This window comes from Oncorhynchus mykiss, chromosome 9 (assembly GCF_013265735.2).
Source record: "Oncorhynchus mykiss isolate Arlee chromosome 9, USDA_OmykA_1.1, whole genome shotgun sequence".
Classification (NCBI taxonomy): Eukaryota; Metazoa; Chordata; class Actinopteri; order Salmoniformes; family Salmonidae; genus Oncorhynchus; species Oncorhynchus mykiss.
In genome coordinates, this window is record NC_048573.1 from 25,567,374 (window position 1) to 25,583,717 (window position 16,344).

Here is a 16,344-nt window from a genome sequence, read left to right on the forward strand (position 1 = left end):
ATGTGAACTTCTAACCCAATAGAATTGTGATACAATGAATTATAAGTGAAATAATCTGTCTGTTAACAATTGTTGGAAAATTACTTGTCATGCACAAAGTAGATATCCTAACCGACTTGCCAAAACTATAGTTTGTTCTAATTATTTGGTCCCTTTCCCCTCAGAAATGTGTCTACTGTTCAGACTTGGTGGTGCACATGTAGCCTATAGCTTGTTTTAGAGAAATGTAATAATCAAATATTGTAAGAGCTTTCATTGTCTGCATATAAGCATCCTTTGTTTATTCTAGGGTTCTGACTTGCTGTACAGGGAGAATACTGTAAGAACCGCTCATCTTTTGAATTCTGTCTCTGTACATTTCAAAAGTGCTGAACAAATATTTATATTGTCTATCTGTCCTAGCTCGCTCATTAACGTCTTAATCGAAATTACGGATTTTCCCTTATCCGCTTGTCGTCCCCTTATGCCATAGTTTGTACATCTCAGTTGTCAGTAGAAACCAAATTTGTTTAAGCAAGTCAGCCATATCAGCTATATTTTTTTTAAAGGCAGTAATTTAGGCTGAATTAACTGTTTCGCTGTCAGACAAGGCTCCGCTGATAGCCAGGTGTAGCAGTGGTAAGGATTCACTCCATGGTGCTGAAAAGAAAGCTCTGCTGTTGGGACAGCTTTATGTAGGCCCTAACAGTTTGTGTATCTCTCTCCTTCTGAATAAACAACCATAAATCTGCCTGGTTGGCAAACCCAATCTGAACTTTGTTGCTGCTAAGTATTGCCCTGCTGTTGCTAAGACAAAAGGCAATAGCTATCATAAATTTGATAGATACGAATGCAAAGGTGAGAGTTTGCATGGTTCTTTGCATCATGCATCATCTTGACCAGTCATAGTCACATCTGAATTACTTACTGATACTTGGAACTGGGAATTAGTGTCTAGTTGGTTTGCCAGGTGAAATGTCGCAGTGAATAGCCCAGAAAGGGGTTAAGGCCACTGTACGTCGGATTCAGTCTTTTACGATACAAACTGTACATCGGATTCAGTCGTTTACGATACAAACTGTACGTCGGATTCAGTCTTTTATGATAATTACATGTCACACTGTGCGATGTTCCCAAATTAAACTCTTGTGATCAACCTGGACAGATTGTGCAATTTGCTTCAGTTTGGTCGTCACATTCTGCGGTTGGCTTGGGAGCCTACGGTTGGCTTGGGAGCCTACGGTTGCCTGGGAGCCTACGGTTGGCTTGGGAGCCTACTTCAGCCGACATAGGCGGCTACATCAACTGCAGAGGTGCATTTGATCTGCACATGTGGCAGCACCAGCAGCTCAAGCCTCCTCTATGCTTATGCACAAGTTAATTGAATTTGGAAAAACTAAAAGTATACATCTTACTAACTTTATATGTCAGAATCAAATATGCTTACCAAAAATAACATGGTTGCTCTGGTAGAACATTTATTTGGATTAGCAATTTTGTGAATTTATCAAAGTCCCATCAGGTAACTGTCAGAGGGAACAACCCCCCATCCACATCGATGGAACAGTAGTGGAGAGGGTAGCAAGTTTTAAGTTCCTCGGCATACACATCACAGACAAACTGAATTGGTCCACTCACACAGACAGCATTGTGAAGAAGGCGCAGCAGCGCCTCTTCAACCTCAGGAGGCTGAAGAAATTCGGCTTGTCACCAAAAGCACTCACAAACTTCTACAGATGCACAATCGAGAGCATCCTGGCGGGCTGTATCACCGCCTGGTACGGCAACTGCTCCGCCCTCAACAGTAAGGCTCTCCAGAGGGTAGTGAGGTCTGCACAACGCATCACCGGGGGCAAACTACCTGCCCTCCAGGACACCTACACCACCCGATGTCACAGGAAGGCCATAAAGATCATCAAGGACATCAACCACCCGAGCCACTGCCTGTTCACCCCGCTATCATCCAGAAGGCGAGGTCAGTACAGGTGCATCAAAGCTGGGACCGAGAGACTGAAAAACAGCTTCTATCTCAAGGCCATCAGACTGTTAAACAGCCACCACTAACATTGAGTGGCTGCTGCCAACACACTGACACTGACTCAACTCCAGCCACTTTAATAATGGGAATTGATGGGAAATGATGTAAATATATCACTAGCCACTTTAAACAATGCTACCTTATATAATGTTACTTACCCTACATTATTCATCTCATATGCATACGTATATACTGTACTCTATATCATCGACTGTATCCTTATGTAATACATGTATCACTAGCCAATTTAACTATGCCACTTTGTTTACAATCTCATATGTATATACTGTACTCGATACCATCTACTGTATCTTGCCTATGCTGCTCTGTACCATCACTCATTCATATATCCTTATGTACATATTCTTTATCCCCTTACACTGTGTACAAGACAGTAGTTTTGGAATTGTTAGTTAGATTACTTGTTGGTTATTACTGCATTGTCGGAACTAGAAGCACAAGCATTTCGCTACACTCGCATTAACATCTGCTAACCATGTGTATGTGACAAATAACATTTGATTTGATTTAATTTGACTTCCACCGAAGGTAGTTCCTCTCCCTGTTCCTTCCTCTCCCTGTTCAGGCGGTGCTCCTCTCCCTGTTCCTTCCTCTCCCTGTACCCTGCGGTGCTCCTCTCCCTGTTCCTTCCTCTCCCTGTACAGGCGGTGCTCCGCTCCCTGTTCCTTCCTCTCCCTGTACAGGCGGTGCTCCTCTCCCTGTTCAGGCGGTGCTCCTCTCCCTGTTCCTTCCTCTCCCTGTTCAGGCGGTGCTCGGTGGTCGGAGTCTCCGGCCCACTAGCCATCACCAATCCTTTTTTTCTTTTCTGTTTGTTTTGTCTTTGGTTCTTTCACACCTGGTTTCGTTTGCCTTCATTTCTGTGTGTATATATTTACCCTGTTACCTGCCTAGGTTTGTGCGGGATTATTTCATTTGTGATGTAGGTCGGTGAGATTTTTTATTTTCAAGCATTTAAGACTGTTATTTGTTTGTTCCTCCTTGCGTGAGTAACGGGTGTCTCTGTTGTCGAGGGCGTTTGACTTTTGTATTGTGCCATATCTGTGTTTGGTAGACTTGCCTATTAAAAGTACTGCATCTCAGACATCTCGGCTCTCCTGCGCCCGACTCCTTCACCTACCTCCTAACGCAACATTGTCACAGTAACCTGATTTCAGATGTGTCAAGTAAACAAGATTATTAGGAAATAGTTTTCTTGCAAAGCATGTCAATGTTTAGATCAAACTATTTTAATAATCGGACTATTCACAACAATTGTATTATTGTGTGCATACTCAGTGCCGGAGGTGTTCCTGTTTGTTAGTCACCGGGAAAGGCTCCTAACACCAGTCACACCACATGATAAAGGCTCAACATTTCAGACACTGACAGAATTTTGTCGGCGCCCAAAACCACAAGTAGTGGTATTTAATCGTCAGACCTAGACCCTGTCACACTGAATGAGTCAAGATGTCCGACAATCGTTTACAACCTAAGAATTTGCCCAAGATGTGGAAATGTTGTTTGGGGATGGCAAAATCGTACAGTCTGTGTGGGCCTTAAAAGAACCGTAATAGTGTGTGGGTGCATGTATTGGAAGGGGGTCCTTTTACAGTTTTGAGTGTTAATCGCACACGTCAAAGGAATGAAGGCCAATATTAGCCTAATAATCTCCAGGTTGCAACAGAAACCAACGGTCACCTCCACTTCAGGACAGACAATCAGTCCCCAGTCAAAGACGATAGACATTAGCTAGATATACACTTTAAGAACATAAACATAGGCTATCTCTGACGACCCCAACAGTAGCCCCTGGAGGTTAACGTTTATGGAAGGTTCATTCCCTCAGGTGTAGGTGGGGTTAACCCGTTAAGTGTTTATCCAGTGATGGAAAAAGTGAAACAACCAAGGAACTTCTCACCATGCAGGTGAAAGGTCAAAATGGATTGATTATTCCAGTGAGGAAAACAAACAGGGGAGAATAGGTTCCGGTAATAAAAACATAGTCACTTAATGGATGTGTCCCAAAAGGCACCCTATTCCCTACATAGTGCACTACTTTTGACCTTATGGACCCTGGTCAAAAGTAGTGCACTATATAGGGAATAGGGTGCCATTTTGGAACGCAGACAATGTCATAGTGAGAGCTGACGAAGCCACCTGCTGTACGGGTTCTTTCAGTTTCCATTTATTTTCATAAACTGTAGCCTACTAAAGGTCTTATTTGAATATGTCCCTGTAATTCATAAACAAATGTAAAAAACAACACAAAAAAAAACAAAAAAAGACAAAAGCAAACAAATTAACTTTATAGGCTTTGTGGAATATCATCTTGGCTTTAAATAAGACCACTAACAGAGCCCAATAAAACCAGTGAGCACATGTTTTCCTTCCCAGTCAGAACCAGTAGTAGTGACTTAGGGATCCATTTGCTGTGACATCATTATAAAGGCTCTCATTATTTTGAGTTCATTTGACCTATGCATGACTAAACAGTTGTCTGTGAGTACAGTACCTTACAAATATATACATATAAGTAAACACATATAAAAAAACAACAATATGTTCTTGAATTTGAGATGTTTTCACTCCTTATGAGAAGACTTTTAAACATTGATTGAGACCTTTTATATTCCAGGTTGTTATTTCATTATATTTTAGGAGTGCAACAGTTAACAGTTAAACCCTTGTAGTTTAGTTCCAGTTCTTGAAGAACTGCTTGAAGATGATCGTCTCCCTCCCCTGTGGTAGAATCTCCACCTGTAAGACAATGCAGAGATTTGGCTACCCGGTCATAACTGTTTATCTAGTGCATCATATACACATAAACCACCCTACTATATACACACAAAGCATTTATGACACTGGGTTCATGACCTGGTGGTTACACAACACACTGTGCAGTGCAATGTTATAATGGAGGAAGACTTACATGGAATTTGACTTACTGGACTTAAATATGCAAATTCTACTGTTTTCAAGTATAATAAAATCATGACGCTATCACTTGCTGACGTTATGCTGCTGGGTAGACTTAATGGGTGGACAATAAGAATATAATGTCTGGGTTTTTGTCATTTGTGAGATCATGCTTGACTCACCTGTGTTTTCATCCTGGGGTAGTTCATCTGTTGGATGAAGTCATCTGCCATTTTCAAGGCCTCCCTTTTCTCCTCTGCATTGGCTCCCATACCTGCCAATCATAACAAGTGGGATAATGTCTCACCTCAGTCTAACCCATAGAGGTCTCAGTAAGGTCTCACCATGATAATGTCATTTCACTTTATTCAATACAAACACGGATTAAATGAGTTTTTAATGAGACACTGGATATCTAGTTGGATATCGAAAAACGTATTCCAGGGATACATTTCATGGAGCAGAAATATGCTAGTTGAGGTTCACATGTTTTCCTCACCTTTCCAGACGAAGATCTTTCCATTGGCCCCGTTGTCTAGAATAAAGCAGTCGTCACGCACCAGAAGGTCCTTGGCAAATGGGCTTTTTTCAGAGACATTGGTCAGCTTCATCTTACCTGTCGCATCGGACACCTGTGGAGGACAACAACACCGGCCATGACTTTTAGTTAATTTGTGATCTAGTTCACCTTGTTTGCTCTTGGGGGAAAAAAAGAGACCCAAAGTATAGCTAGCTGTGCTGTGCAGTCTACGTTCCAAAATACCTAAAATGGGGTGAGCTCTCCATTTACAATAGTACTGTTGTAATGCAATAGAACATTTCACGAGACACACCACTGTTTCATAATAGAATTGCAATGTCCAGCCACCTTGTAGAGGGAGGCGGAGTTGGAGACGTCTGCTTGACTGTCCTCTTCTGGAGTGCTCTCTGCCAGCTCTAGCATTGGTCCCAGCACCTGTCAATCACATGGCAGAGTGGAACATGGATTGTGGTGAGTTAAACATTTTTTTTTTAAGTCAGTTAGATCCTCAACATCATGTCAGCAAACTCAGTCCACAAAACAAAAGTGTTTGTGAGTAGACTAGTTTGTGACAGAATGGAAGAACTTGTAACTTGTCTGACTAACTATAGACCCATTACCTTCGTATACCTCAATATCAAAGTCTCTAAATATGCCTAGACATTAGAGGATTGACAAGTCTCTAGGTCTGTGACTTTGTTTTAATTTGCTTTGGGAGGAAAGGACTATGTCGGCCATTTTACCTTGAGCATCTCCGGCGGCTCCTCTCCCTCACTGATGTCAGTGATGCGTGCTTTACCATGTCTCTCAGTGTCGCGGATCAGGCTAGCAATCTCACGCGACTTCTGCTTCTCAAACATGTTGGCCTGCGAGCCTATCCACGAAAATATGGTCTAAAGACATAAACAGACATGTTTTTTAAAACATTTTATAAGGCCTACTTTATTGATCACTAAATGAGGGGAAATTGGACATTTGGATTTGGCAAGGCAACAATGTCATGTTCTCCCCACTCTTGCTCTCACCCCTCCCCCCACCTCCCTGTCACCTCTCCCCCTCTCTCTCTCCCTCTCTCTCCCTCTATCTCACCTCTCCCAGGTCCAGGATGAAGCAGTCTCCCTTGTTGAAGCTCTCCCAGCTCAGCTCCACCTCCTTGGCACGGATGTTGCGCTTCCCTTTGATCTGGTACAGCCTGTGAACCGGCCCTGACCCACCCTGGGGTCGCCTGAAACCCGACTCCACACCACCGTCCTACACGTGTGAGTGTGCGTGCGTACGTATGTTTTTTTTTGTTGAGAGAGAGTGAGTAAAAGTAATAGAAGAGAGGAAAAGAAAGAAGAGAAGAGAACGGTAACAATCTGACAATGTTGTTTACGGTCGATTCCTCTTATCTGTATTTAACCAGGAAGTATTTGGGGTTTTACTGGCTAACTCTTCAACGAGAGAGATATGGAATGACATGGTAAGAAATCAGCAGCATATGATGAAATTATGCAAAGTAGTGCTTCTACAGGAAAAACGTTACATTTACTGGCAATACAGAACTCAATCCTAACACAAGTTAGGATAAACATGCATTACTCATAGTGGACCCAAATCTAATGTGGGAATCACACAGATTACAAGGTTCCAGGTACAGTAAGTCACACATTGATGTCCATGGGCAAGTTTCCACATGAAATCCCATACACGTGCATTTCTCAAGATAGGATTGGACCTTGTGTTTGTCAGTAAACATGAACTAGGAGTATCCTCCCTCCTCCTGCCCACCTTGTAGCTGACCCCCCTGGGGAAGAGGTTCATGAACTCTGGGGCCTCGTAGCCCTGGATCTGGCGATGCTGGATGGGGTCACCACCCAGGAAGTTGTCCAGCTGGGTAGCCAGCATGGCACACGCCACCTGCTCGTCACGAGATGATTTCTCACCTGAGAGGAAGAGGGGGGGGGGGTGAAGGTAGGGAAAGGGAGAAAAGGGGGAGAGTTACAAAAAAGAGAATAGTCAGGCGGTAAAGGGAGAGAGAGGTTGGGTGAAATGGGGTGCATAGACTAAAATGAGTGACAGGTAAATAAAGACAAAATAGGGAGGGGTCATGTAAGAGGTGGAGGGAGGGGTCACGAGCGACAGAGAGGCCAGGGAGAGAGGGGAGAGGGCGCTTTTTGAGGGGAGCCCTCTTCCATGCAATGACAATTGGCTTAGTGTCACCTAAGCACCGGATACATGCTGGAAACAACAGCCACATTTGAGTACTATAACAGCCCTACTGCATTTTTTATGAACACACACACAGAACCCAGCCCTTTCCCCTGGGGAGCTCTTCTCCTCTTTTATTTCCCCCATCCCCATTCTCTCATCAGCCTTCCATCCATCCGTCTTAGTCTCCGTCCTCACATAATCAGTCGTTGGGTCAGCGTCGCGGCGTGTGTGTCATCACTGCGGGTGCGGGTTATTAGCTTTTCAACCGCGAGGAGGTTAATTAGGCATGTACACAATGGGTTGGCTAGTAGTTTGGATATACAGCGCAGTACTGGATACGAGCTTACGAGGCCCCATCCATGGAAGATAATGGAGGGCTCTTATGCCAAGAGTCTGAGGCATCCTTTTCCATCCCACTCTTACATGTATCCACTTTCTAATGTACACAGATAGTCCTCGTCCTGCCCTATGATGACCGCAACTCACCCATTCCATCACAGTTAGTTGAGTAGCACACTCAAATGCTCCTACACCTGTTTCTATTGAAGCTCTGGCAAATATCTGTATAGATCAAAGCATTGTCTTGTACTTCAATAAAGGGTATGTGTTGGAGTATTTTACTACATAGTTCTGCAGGGTTTTATGCCCAGTACCTTATTAGTGGGACCTTATGAGTTTCTCATGAACATGTGACTTGACCAGCAAAATCTCCAGACCCTCTCAGAGTAGGAGTGTTGATCTTGTATCAGTTTAGCCTTTTAGATCATAATGAATAAGACAGGGGAACCTGATCCGAGATCAGCACTCCTACTCTGATACACTATGTGAATACAGGCCCTGGTCAGTAGAAACTCTGGACACTACTTATTTGACATATACAGTGCATTCGGAAAGTATTCAGACCCCTTGACTTTTTCCACATTTTGTGATGTTGCAGCTTTATTCTATAATTTTTTAATTGTTCTCCCTCATCAATACCCTATAATGACAAAGCAAAAACAGGTTTTAATACATTTTTGCTAATTTATTAAAAATAAAAACTGAAATTTCAGATTTACACAAGTATTCAGACCCTTTACTCAGTACTTTGTTGATTACGCGATTACAGCATAGAGTCTTCTTGGGAATGACGCTAGAAGCTTGGCACACCTGTATTTGGGGAGTTTCTCCATTCTTCTCTGCAGATCCTCTCAATCTCTGTCAGGTTGGATGGGGAGCGTCACTGCACAGCTATTTTCAGGCCTCTCCATAGATGTTCGATCAGGTGCAAGTCCGGTTTCTGGCTGGGCCACTCAAGGACATTCAGAGAATTGTCCTGAAGCCATTCCTGCATTATCTTGGATGTGTGCTTAGGGTCGTTGACCTGTTGGAAGATGAACCTGATTGGTGGAGTGCTGCAGATATCGTTGTCCTTCTGGAAGGTTCTCCCATCTCTACAGAGGAACTCTGGAGCTCTGTCAGAGTGACCATCGGGTTCTTGGTCACCTCCCTGAACAAGGTCCTTCTCCCCCAATTGGTCAGTTTGGCCTGGCGGCCAGCTCTAGGAAGAGTCTTGGTGGTTCCAAACTTCTTCCATTTAAGAATGATGGAGGCCACTGTTCTCTTGGGGACCTTATATGTGGGATGTGGGACCTTATATAGACAGGTGTGTGCCTTTCCAAATCATGTCCAATCAATGGAATTTACCACAAGTGGACTCCAATCAGGTTGTAGAAACATCTCAAGGATGATCAATGGAAACAGGATACACCTGAGCTTAATTTCAAGTCTCATAGCAAAGGGTCTGAATACTTATGTAAATAAGGTATTTCTGTTTTTTAGTTTCAATAAATGTGCAAAAAAATCTAAAAACCTGTTTTCACTTTGTCATTATGGGATTTTGTGTGTAGATTGCTGAGGATGTTTTTTTTATTTAATCCATTTTAGAATAAGGCTGTAACATAACAAAATGTGGAAAAAGTCAATGGGTCTGAAAACTTTCCAAAGGCATTGTTAACACGCACCCATTTTCCGTAACCTCACCTATCCACATGTGCAGGTCTGCCCCCTGGTCCCCCCTGTGCTCCAGCACCAGGTAGGAGTCTCCGTTGAAGAAAGCCCCCACCTCAGCCGGCTCCAGCAGCACCGCCTTCATCTTCTCCACCCGCCACACCTTCAGCCCCGGCTCCCGTGTCTCTGGTCCAAACTGGCCCGGCGCTGCCTGGCAGGGGAACATTCTGCATTGGGAAGAAGCAGAGGAGAGAGTGGGTCAGTGGGTGTGATGGTGGTGGGGGATGGATGGATGGTAGGTAGGATGTAGGATTATGGGGAGGGTGGCTGCCTGGAAAGGGAGCATTCTGCACTGGGTAGAGGGAGTGGGTCAGGGGAGGTGTGGGTGGAGGACAAATTAATGGTAGAGTTGGGGAAGGGAGAGTTGGAAGAGAAAGGGTGTAAGTGGAGTCTGTTGTATTTTCTGGGTTGTGAGAAGGGGTGTATTTCTTTGCTATCAAGTGAATCAAATGGAGATGGGGAGTTGTTGCCGCTGGAGGTGGCAGAAACAGTCAACTAAGGGAAATTGCTTTCACTTGGCAAGAACACCGATTTCCATATTGGAAAGCAGACAGAGAATGGAGTGGATGGGTGACAACTCATATAACCACAGCATGATAACAATCACTATTTCTGCCGGAAGACAGAAACAGGGAAATAGAGGTGGAAATGAGTAGAAGAGAGGATGCAAAATGAGGGGTCAAGTTGCTTGATGAAGACCATAGGGGTAGATGGGTTACGTCATTGTTGTGTAATACGACAACATAGCAGGCAAACCGACCCATACAACACTTGTGGTTGTACAAAAGAGGGTGTGTCTGCAGGGTGAGTCGTATCACGTCTCACATGCACACACTGAACTAAATATCTCTCCCTCTCTCTTGCTCTCTCTCGCGTTCTCTTCTGCGTCTCTCTCTAGCCACAGTTTCCAAAGCTTTAATATACACAGCTTTATCGACTCATAGTACCTCTGCCATTGTTATTTCCCTGTAGCAATCCGATTCAGTAAGTGATAGAGTCATACTCCAGGGTAAATGAATGTTGGATGTTGTACCGGCTACACTCAAGTCACCTGGCCTCAGACAGTTGTTCCGACTACACTAAACGTGGCCAATGTCCTTTGGCAGACCTTTGTCTGTGTATAAAATGTAAGGCAGGTGGAATATCATGGGAGACAGGTAGTATCGATGTTTATCGTTTACAACCTATTCACCCTGAAACAGAGCTCTAATGTTGATTTGTTTTGTATGGTCTATCCTCATTCAATGGGATGTCCTGTTGTTTGTCTTAAAGTGGCTGCTTCACTGTCGATCCAGCAACGTTACACCTAAAAACAAATCAATCAAAGGGCTATATGGGTAATAAGCAGGTTTTAAGGGTGTATTATAGCTGTAGTAAGTACACTACGTCACAGTAACACTACTCACCAAAGAGTTCACCCAACTCTCACAGAACATGTGTAGCTGCACTATAATTACACTGTAGGTAACTACCAGGTGACGTGGGAGCCAGACTGGTAAAGGCTTGGTTTCCACTCTATATTTGTAATATCAGCATGAAGGGTAATGGCCTGGATATTGGGTAACCTTGAAAGAAGCCAGTCCTTTAATGGCCAACGAAAACATTTAGGAAAAATATGTCCCAAAGAAACTAAAACGCTCTCTCACAATCCAGCGCATGCACAGAACACGTCTTCATAAAAATAAAAAATAAACAAGGTTGCTTTAACTAAAGCTGTAAAAACTCTTGGCATGGCATTGAGTTGACGGTTTTTCAGTTATACGGGCGCCACTGAAAAAACTTTGGTGCTGATAAAGTGGGACCAAACTGGCTTGGCACACGGCCATTGCCCATCGTAAAACGGTTATACATGACGATGGGAGGTCATGGATAGAGTCAGCAGCTTCGAGCGCTCACAAACGTCTTGAGTCGGCGACTTTGTGAAGTTAACGCTCCACCCCTGAGACAAAGAGCACGGCTGTTTGGATCGGCATCTATGGAAACTGCAACTATGACTCACTCTCTCTCTCCCTCCAAACAACCACACAGAGCCGTGGTTAACAATCGGCTGAATGTTCTTACTGAGAGAGAGAGAGAAAGAGAGGGGGGGGGGGGGGGGGGGGGGAAGAAAGTGACGCAAACACGCTAAGTACTCGCCGGTCGCTATCCTTGATTCGTCTTTAGATCAAATACATATCCACTGATATGGCAACAGCAGCCTTTCGCTCTTTCATAACTTGGTGTGAGCACATAGGTCAACAGGTTCATAATTGCTTACTCAATGGAGAAAGAATTCACATGTGGCTGGACAGCGTTTGAGTGTTTTTTGTGCCAAAAAGCAGAAGCAGTACACAACACATGCCTAAACCCAGTTAAAGGATCAGCTAAACCCTTTCCTGACGCTAATAGAGCAGAGTCACTTAATACTGTTGAGACTATGTCACAAACACAAAACGGCAATACATGTGAAACTAAACCTGAATCAATAACTTTCTATTACATCACAGGTTCAGGTATAAGGAGGTGCAGGCGAGGAAGTTAATGCACGTCCCTGCTGAAAACAGCAGCATAGACCAGCATAGGGTGGTGCCCTGCTGTTTTTTTGCTGGTGCCTTGGCTGTGTTTTTGCTGGTGCCCAGCAAAACCATCATCCAAGTGCTTCATTATTCAAGACGGTGCATTACATAGATCACAAGGCCTTACTTTGAGGGCCTAGTTTTTCCCCAATACAGTGGCCACATCAGGTCTGCAAGTCACATCATGCTGGCTTGCAAAGTGATGTTGAATTCCTATTGGGATCCAGCCAGAGTGGGGATATCCAACAATTGTAACTTGTATTCACCCACAAGCTAAATGTAGAATGGGGTAGAAAGTGGAATGAGAGAGACGACCTAAACCATCTAAACTGGAACAACCATTTCAGTAACGGGCGCAATAAAATCCAACTAACAGACTGGATTAGTTTAGAAACATGTATGTTATGTCTCTTTGTGTAGCATACGACTCATTAATGAATCAATCAATGTACATGCAAAAACACAACAAACAAAACATATATTGAAATAGAGCATGCTGGGAAATATGGAAATGATTGCCATGGTTTTGACATACCAGCTTGACCATTCTGGACCAGCATAGACCAGCATGGACCAGCTTGGTCACCAGCATACCTGCATTACCAGCATACCAGCATGAGCTGGTTGACCAGCCAAACCAGTTAGACCATGCTGGTCAGACCAGCTTGACCAGCATGGACCAGCTTGAAAAGTAGGCTGGTGTATGCGTTTTTTTCAGCAGGGATTGCAGGATCCCAGTGAGGAGGATAGAAGCTAAACTCTCATGCTACCTAGCAGCAAGACTATTAGGCCCTTGTGAAAGCAGAACAGACATATTAAATCCAGTTAGCAAAGTAGCTGAAAAACTAAACCAGAGAATCAAGTCAACAAAACAAAAACAAGCTACTAAAAGTAACCTGTCAGAAAATGAGTAATGGGTAAAAAGAGAGAGAGAGTAAATATAACACACATGCTAGCCTAGGTATACTGCCAAATTGCCACCACCAACCGCCACACACAAGGGCTGCAGGCGGGCGACGGTAGGCGTCAGGGTTACAATGCTTAGACAGAGTCGTGAAGAGGAAAAATCCCCGGTCCACTTAACTGCATGATCCCCTCGGCTAGCTCCGGCACCGCACCTGTCTCCAGCTCCATTCTGCCTGATGGCCGCTCGTGACTGTGGGTGTGAGTGGACTGAGGGGGCCTGGGTGAGGAGGAGTGTGTTGGTGCTCCTCACCTGGTTAGCTTATATGAGGAAGGTAATGTGAGCCTGGGGAGTGATCTGAGCGGCCATGGCGAGGGCGCTCTGTGGGGGAAGAGTCGGGTTCCTGACAAACGCTAAACACCACGGTGATAATCATGACTGCTGGGCCTGCCTACTGTTGCATTCCTCCCCACTCTCTCCCTCTACTGCCTCCCCCATCTCCCCTCTCAACTGCCTAGACACTTTCCATGGGCCAGGGGAGGAAGGAGGGAGGGAGAGACGAAGGGAGAGGGAAGAGATGTGTCCTAACACTGACAGATAGCTAATTCTGATGCGACAGGCAATTTGTAGATTGCCCCTGACCATGAACAAATGAACACCCTCCTTTCCTCGTCTCTTGTCTCTCATGAGCATTGATTAGAATGGACTGGACAAGACAGGACAATTGGTCTCCATTGCATCTCCCACTCAGTCTCTTCCATCCAGATCAGTGATCAAGGAAAATAAACAAGGGTACAAGGATAGGAGGCAATATAAGAGAACTGGGACGTAGCCCAAGAGACAGGGAACCGAGGCCTTTGGCCTTGAGCAGCAGAGCGGCCTATGGCCTCAAGTCAGATGGAGATTGATAGGGATGGCGGGAGAGATAGAGAGATGGGGGTCAGAGATAGGATACTGGGGTCATTGAGCCAATCAGATCATTCATGCGCTTTTAATCAGAGGGAGAAATATGAGAGGGGACAAAATACAGGCAGACAGAGGGAGTGTCGGAGGGAGATATGAGAGCAATTTGCCACGTGTCTATGTGTGCACGCTCCTGCGTGCGCGTGCGGGAGATAAAAATGAGGTGAGAGGAGCAGCGAAGTAGAGAGGGATGAAATGCAAGGGGAATAATTACATTGAGATAGGTGATAAAGGACTTACGTACAGAGCAGAGTCCATAAACAATCTCGAAACAGAGAGAGAGAGAAATAGGGAGGAGAATAAAGAGATAGCTAAACATTTTATGATTGATAGCGATATTGAGAGAGGGTGGAGAGAAGGAGAGTAAGAGGGAGGGATGGAGAGAGGGAGGCAAGCGAAGTGTGACTAGTTTTATTGTTCAGTCTCAGATTCCTCAGCTAATTTGAGGGGGAAAAAATCCAGATGGAGAGATAAAAAAAATGGAGTGCCTAGGGAAATATGTCCCTGCTAGGCATCCCAGATAAGGAAAAATTGTGGAGAAAAGAAAGACGATGAAAATAAGGGAAATGGGGAAAAAGTAGTTAGAAGTTATTTTGTAGAGCACTTACCTTGCAACTTTAGGTGAGGAGGAAATGGATCAGGACACGTCGGTGCAGACAAAGAAAGGAAATGCACTCATGCAAAGAAAACACGTCCATATATATACACACACACACACACACACACACACACACACACACACAGACACACAGACTCTCAGACACACACACACACACACACACACAGACACACACACAGACACACACACACACACACACACACACACAGACTCTAAGACACAAGCTCTTCCTGTCTTTGTCTCATGCAATCATAGCCCAGCCCTGTGGTTTACAGAACAATGAAACTGCAGAAAACGACTTTTTCTTTAAGTAAAAAGAGAGAAACTAGGGAAACAGATAGACTGTGAGAGTAGGGCTGAACAGAGAATGAATAAGTTGTGTGAGAGTGCGAGGGTGTGGCATGAAGGAGACACAATTTGCAGAAAAGATTAAGAAAGAGTTGTGCACCAGCAAAAGCACAGCGAAGGCACCAGCAAAAGCACAGCGAAGGCACCAGCAAAAACAGAGCGAAGGCACCAGCAAAAACAGAGCGAAGGCACCAACAAAAGCACAGCGAAGGCACCAGCAAAAACAGAGCGAAGGCACCAGCAAAAACAGAGCGAAGGCACCAGCAAAAACAGAGCGAAGGCACCAGCAAAAACAGAGCGAAGGCACCAACAAAAGCACAGCGAAGGCACCAGCAAAAACAGAGCGAAGGCACCAGCCAAAACACACCAGGGAACCAGCAAAAACACAGCAGGGCAACCAAATCATAGCAACATAACAAAACCATCCAGTGTTACTCATCTATGGCCTCTCACATAGACACACTTTGTATGGGGAACACTCTCCTGGCTGACTGCTCAACCAGACCACTGTAAAAATGGCATGGCCTTCTTCACAGTGACATCAGCCTGGTAATGATTAGATCTCTATTTGACCCTTGTGGATTCCCTAAGTATAGGGTAGGCTGGACCAATGCACATATTTCTTGAAACTCATGTTTCTATTTTTTATTTGGGGAACTGATTTACAGGAGCAGTGTCCAGCCAACCCCATCATTTAAACCTTCTTTCCCATATTATGTTTGCTTGTAGTCAGTCTGGACAATTGTGTCTCGTCTTTAATGGCCTTATCAGGATACCCATACTTGTGTCCTAAATTGTTGGCTCGAACTCAAACGTATGCGAAAATATTAAGTTTAATAGTACGTGACATTTCGAAAGTCGAGTATAGACATACTTTAAATTCCTGCATGTCAAACTCTTTTCGGCTTTGACAACAGCTGATGAATTAGATATGGGGATGCGCTACCGAAATCAACGAATAGTGGGAAACAACGCAATCACGCATTATGCATTATCAGTATACGAAAATATAATGTTAATAGTATGCAACGTTTCAAAAATCGATTGTGGTTTAAATGCCAGGATGTTATAGGCCTACTCATTTCGGCTCTTCATCTACTAGAATATGATGCAGACTTTTCCACAATGCATTGGAAGAGGTGAGCTGCGAGTGATAGGACCTAGTTCTTTTCAAGTAGCCAAACAACAAAATTATGCTACTTCATTGGGAAGATATCCGAAGCTTCTGCGACGTTCAAATGTAAACTAAGCAGTTTTTGT

General features: G+C 44.2%; 1 protein-coding gene across 2 annotated transcripts; it reads right to left on the bottom strand.

Moving 5' to 3' along the window:
* Positions 1-3,242: 3,242 nt before the first annotated feature.
* LOC110531827 (macrophage-capping protein) lies at positions 3,243-14,875 on the bottom strand. Of its 2 annotated transcripts, none has more exons than XM_036987683.1 (9): positions 14,726-14,875; positions 9,669-9,862; positions 7,224-7,378; positions 6,543-6,704; positions 6,197-6,346; positions 5,802-5,888; positions 5,433-5,565; positions 5,116-5,207; positions 3,243-4,774 (listed from the first exon to the last, which is right to left on the bottom strand). In XM_036987683.1, the coding sequence occupies exons 2-9, from the start codon at positions 9,859-9,861 to the stop codon at positions 4,709-4,711; spliced, it is 1,038 nt and encodes a 345-aa protein (XP_036843578.1). In that variant the 5' UTR covers position 9,862; positions 14,726-14,875; the 3' UTR covers positions 3,243-4,708. The 2 variants fall into 2 exon arrangements, with proteins under 2 accessions (XP_036843578.1, XP_036843575.1); XM_036987680.1 differs by lacking the exon at positions 14,726-14,875 and adding an exon at positions 13,335-13,474.
* Positions 14,876-16,344: the final 1,469 nt, after the last annotated feature.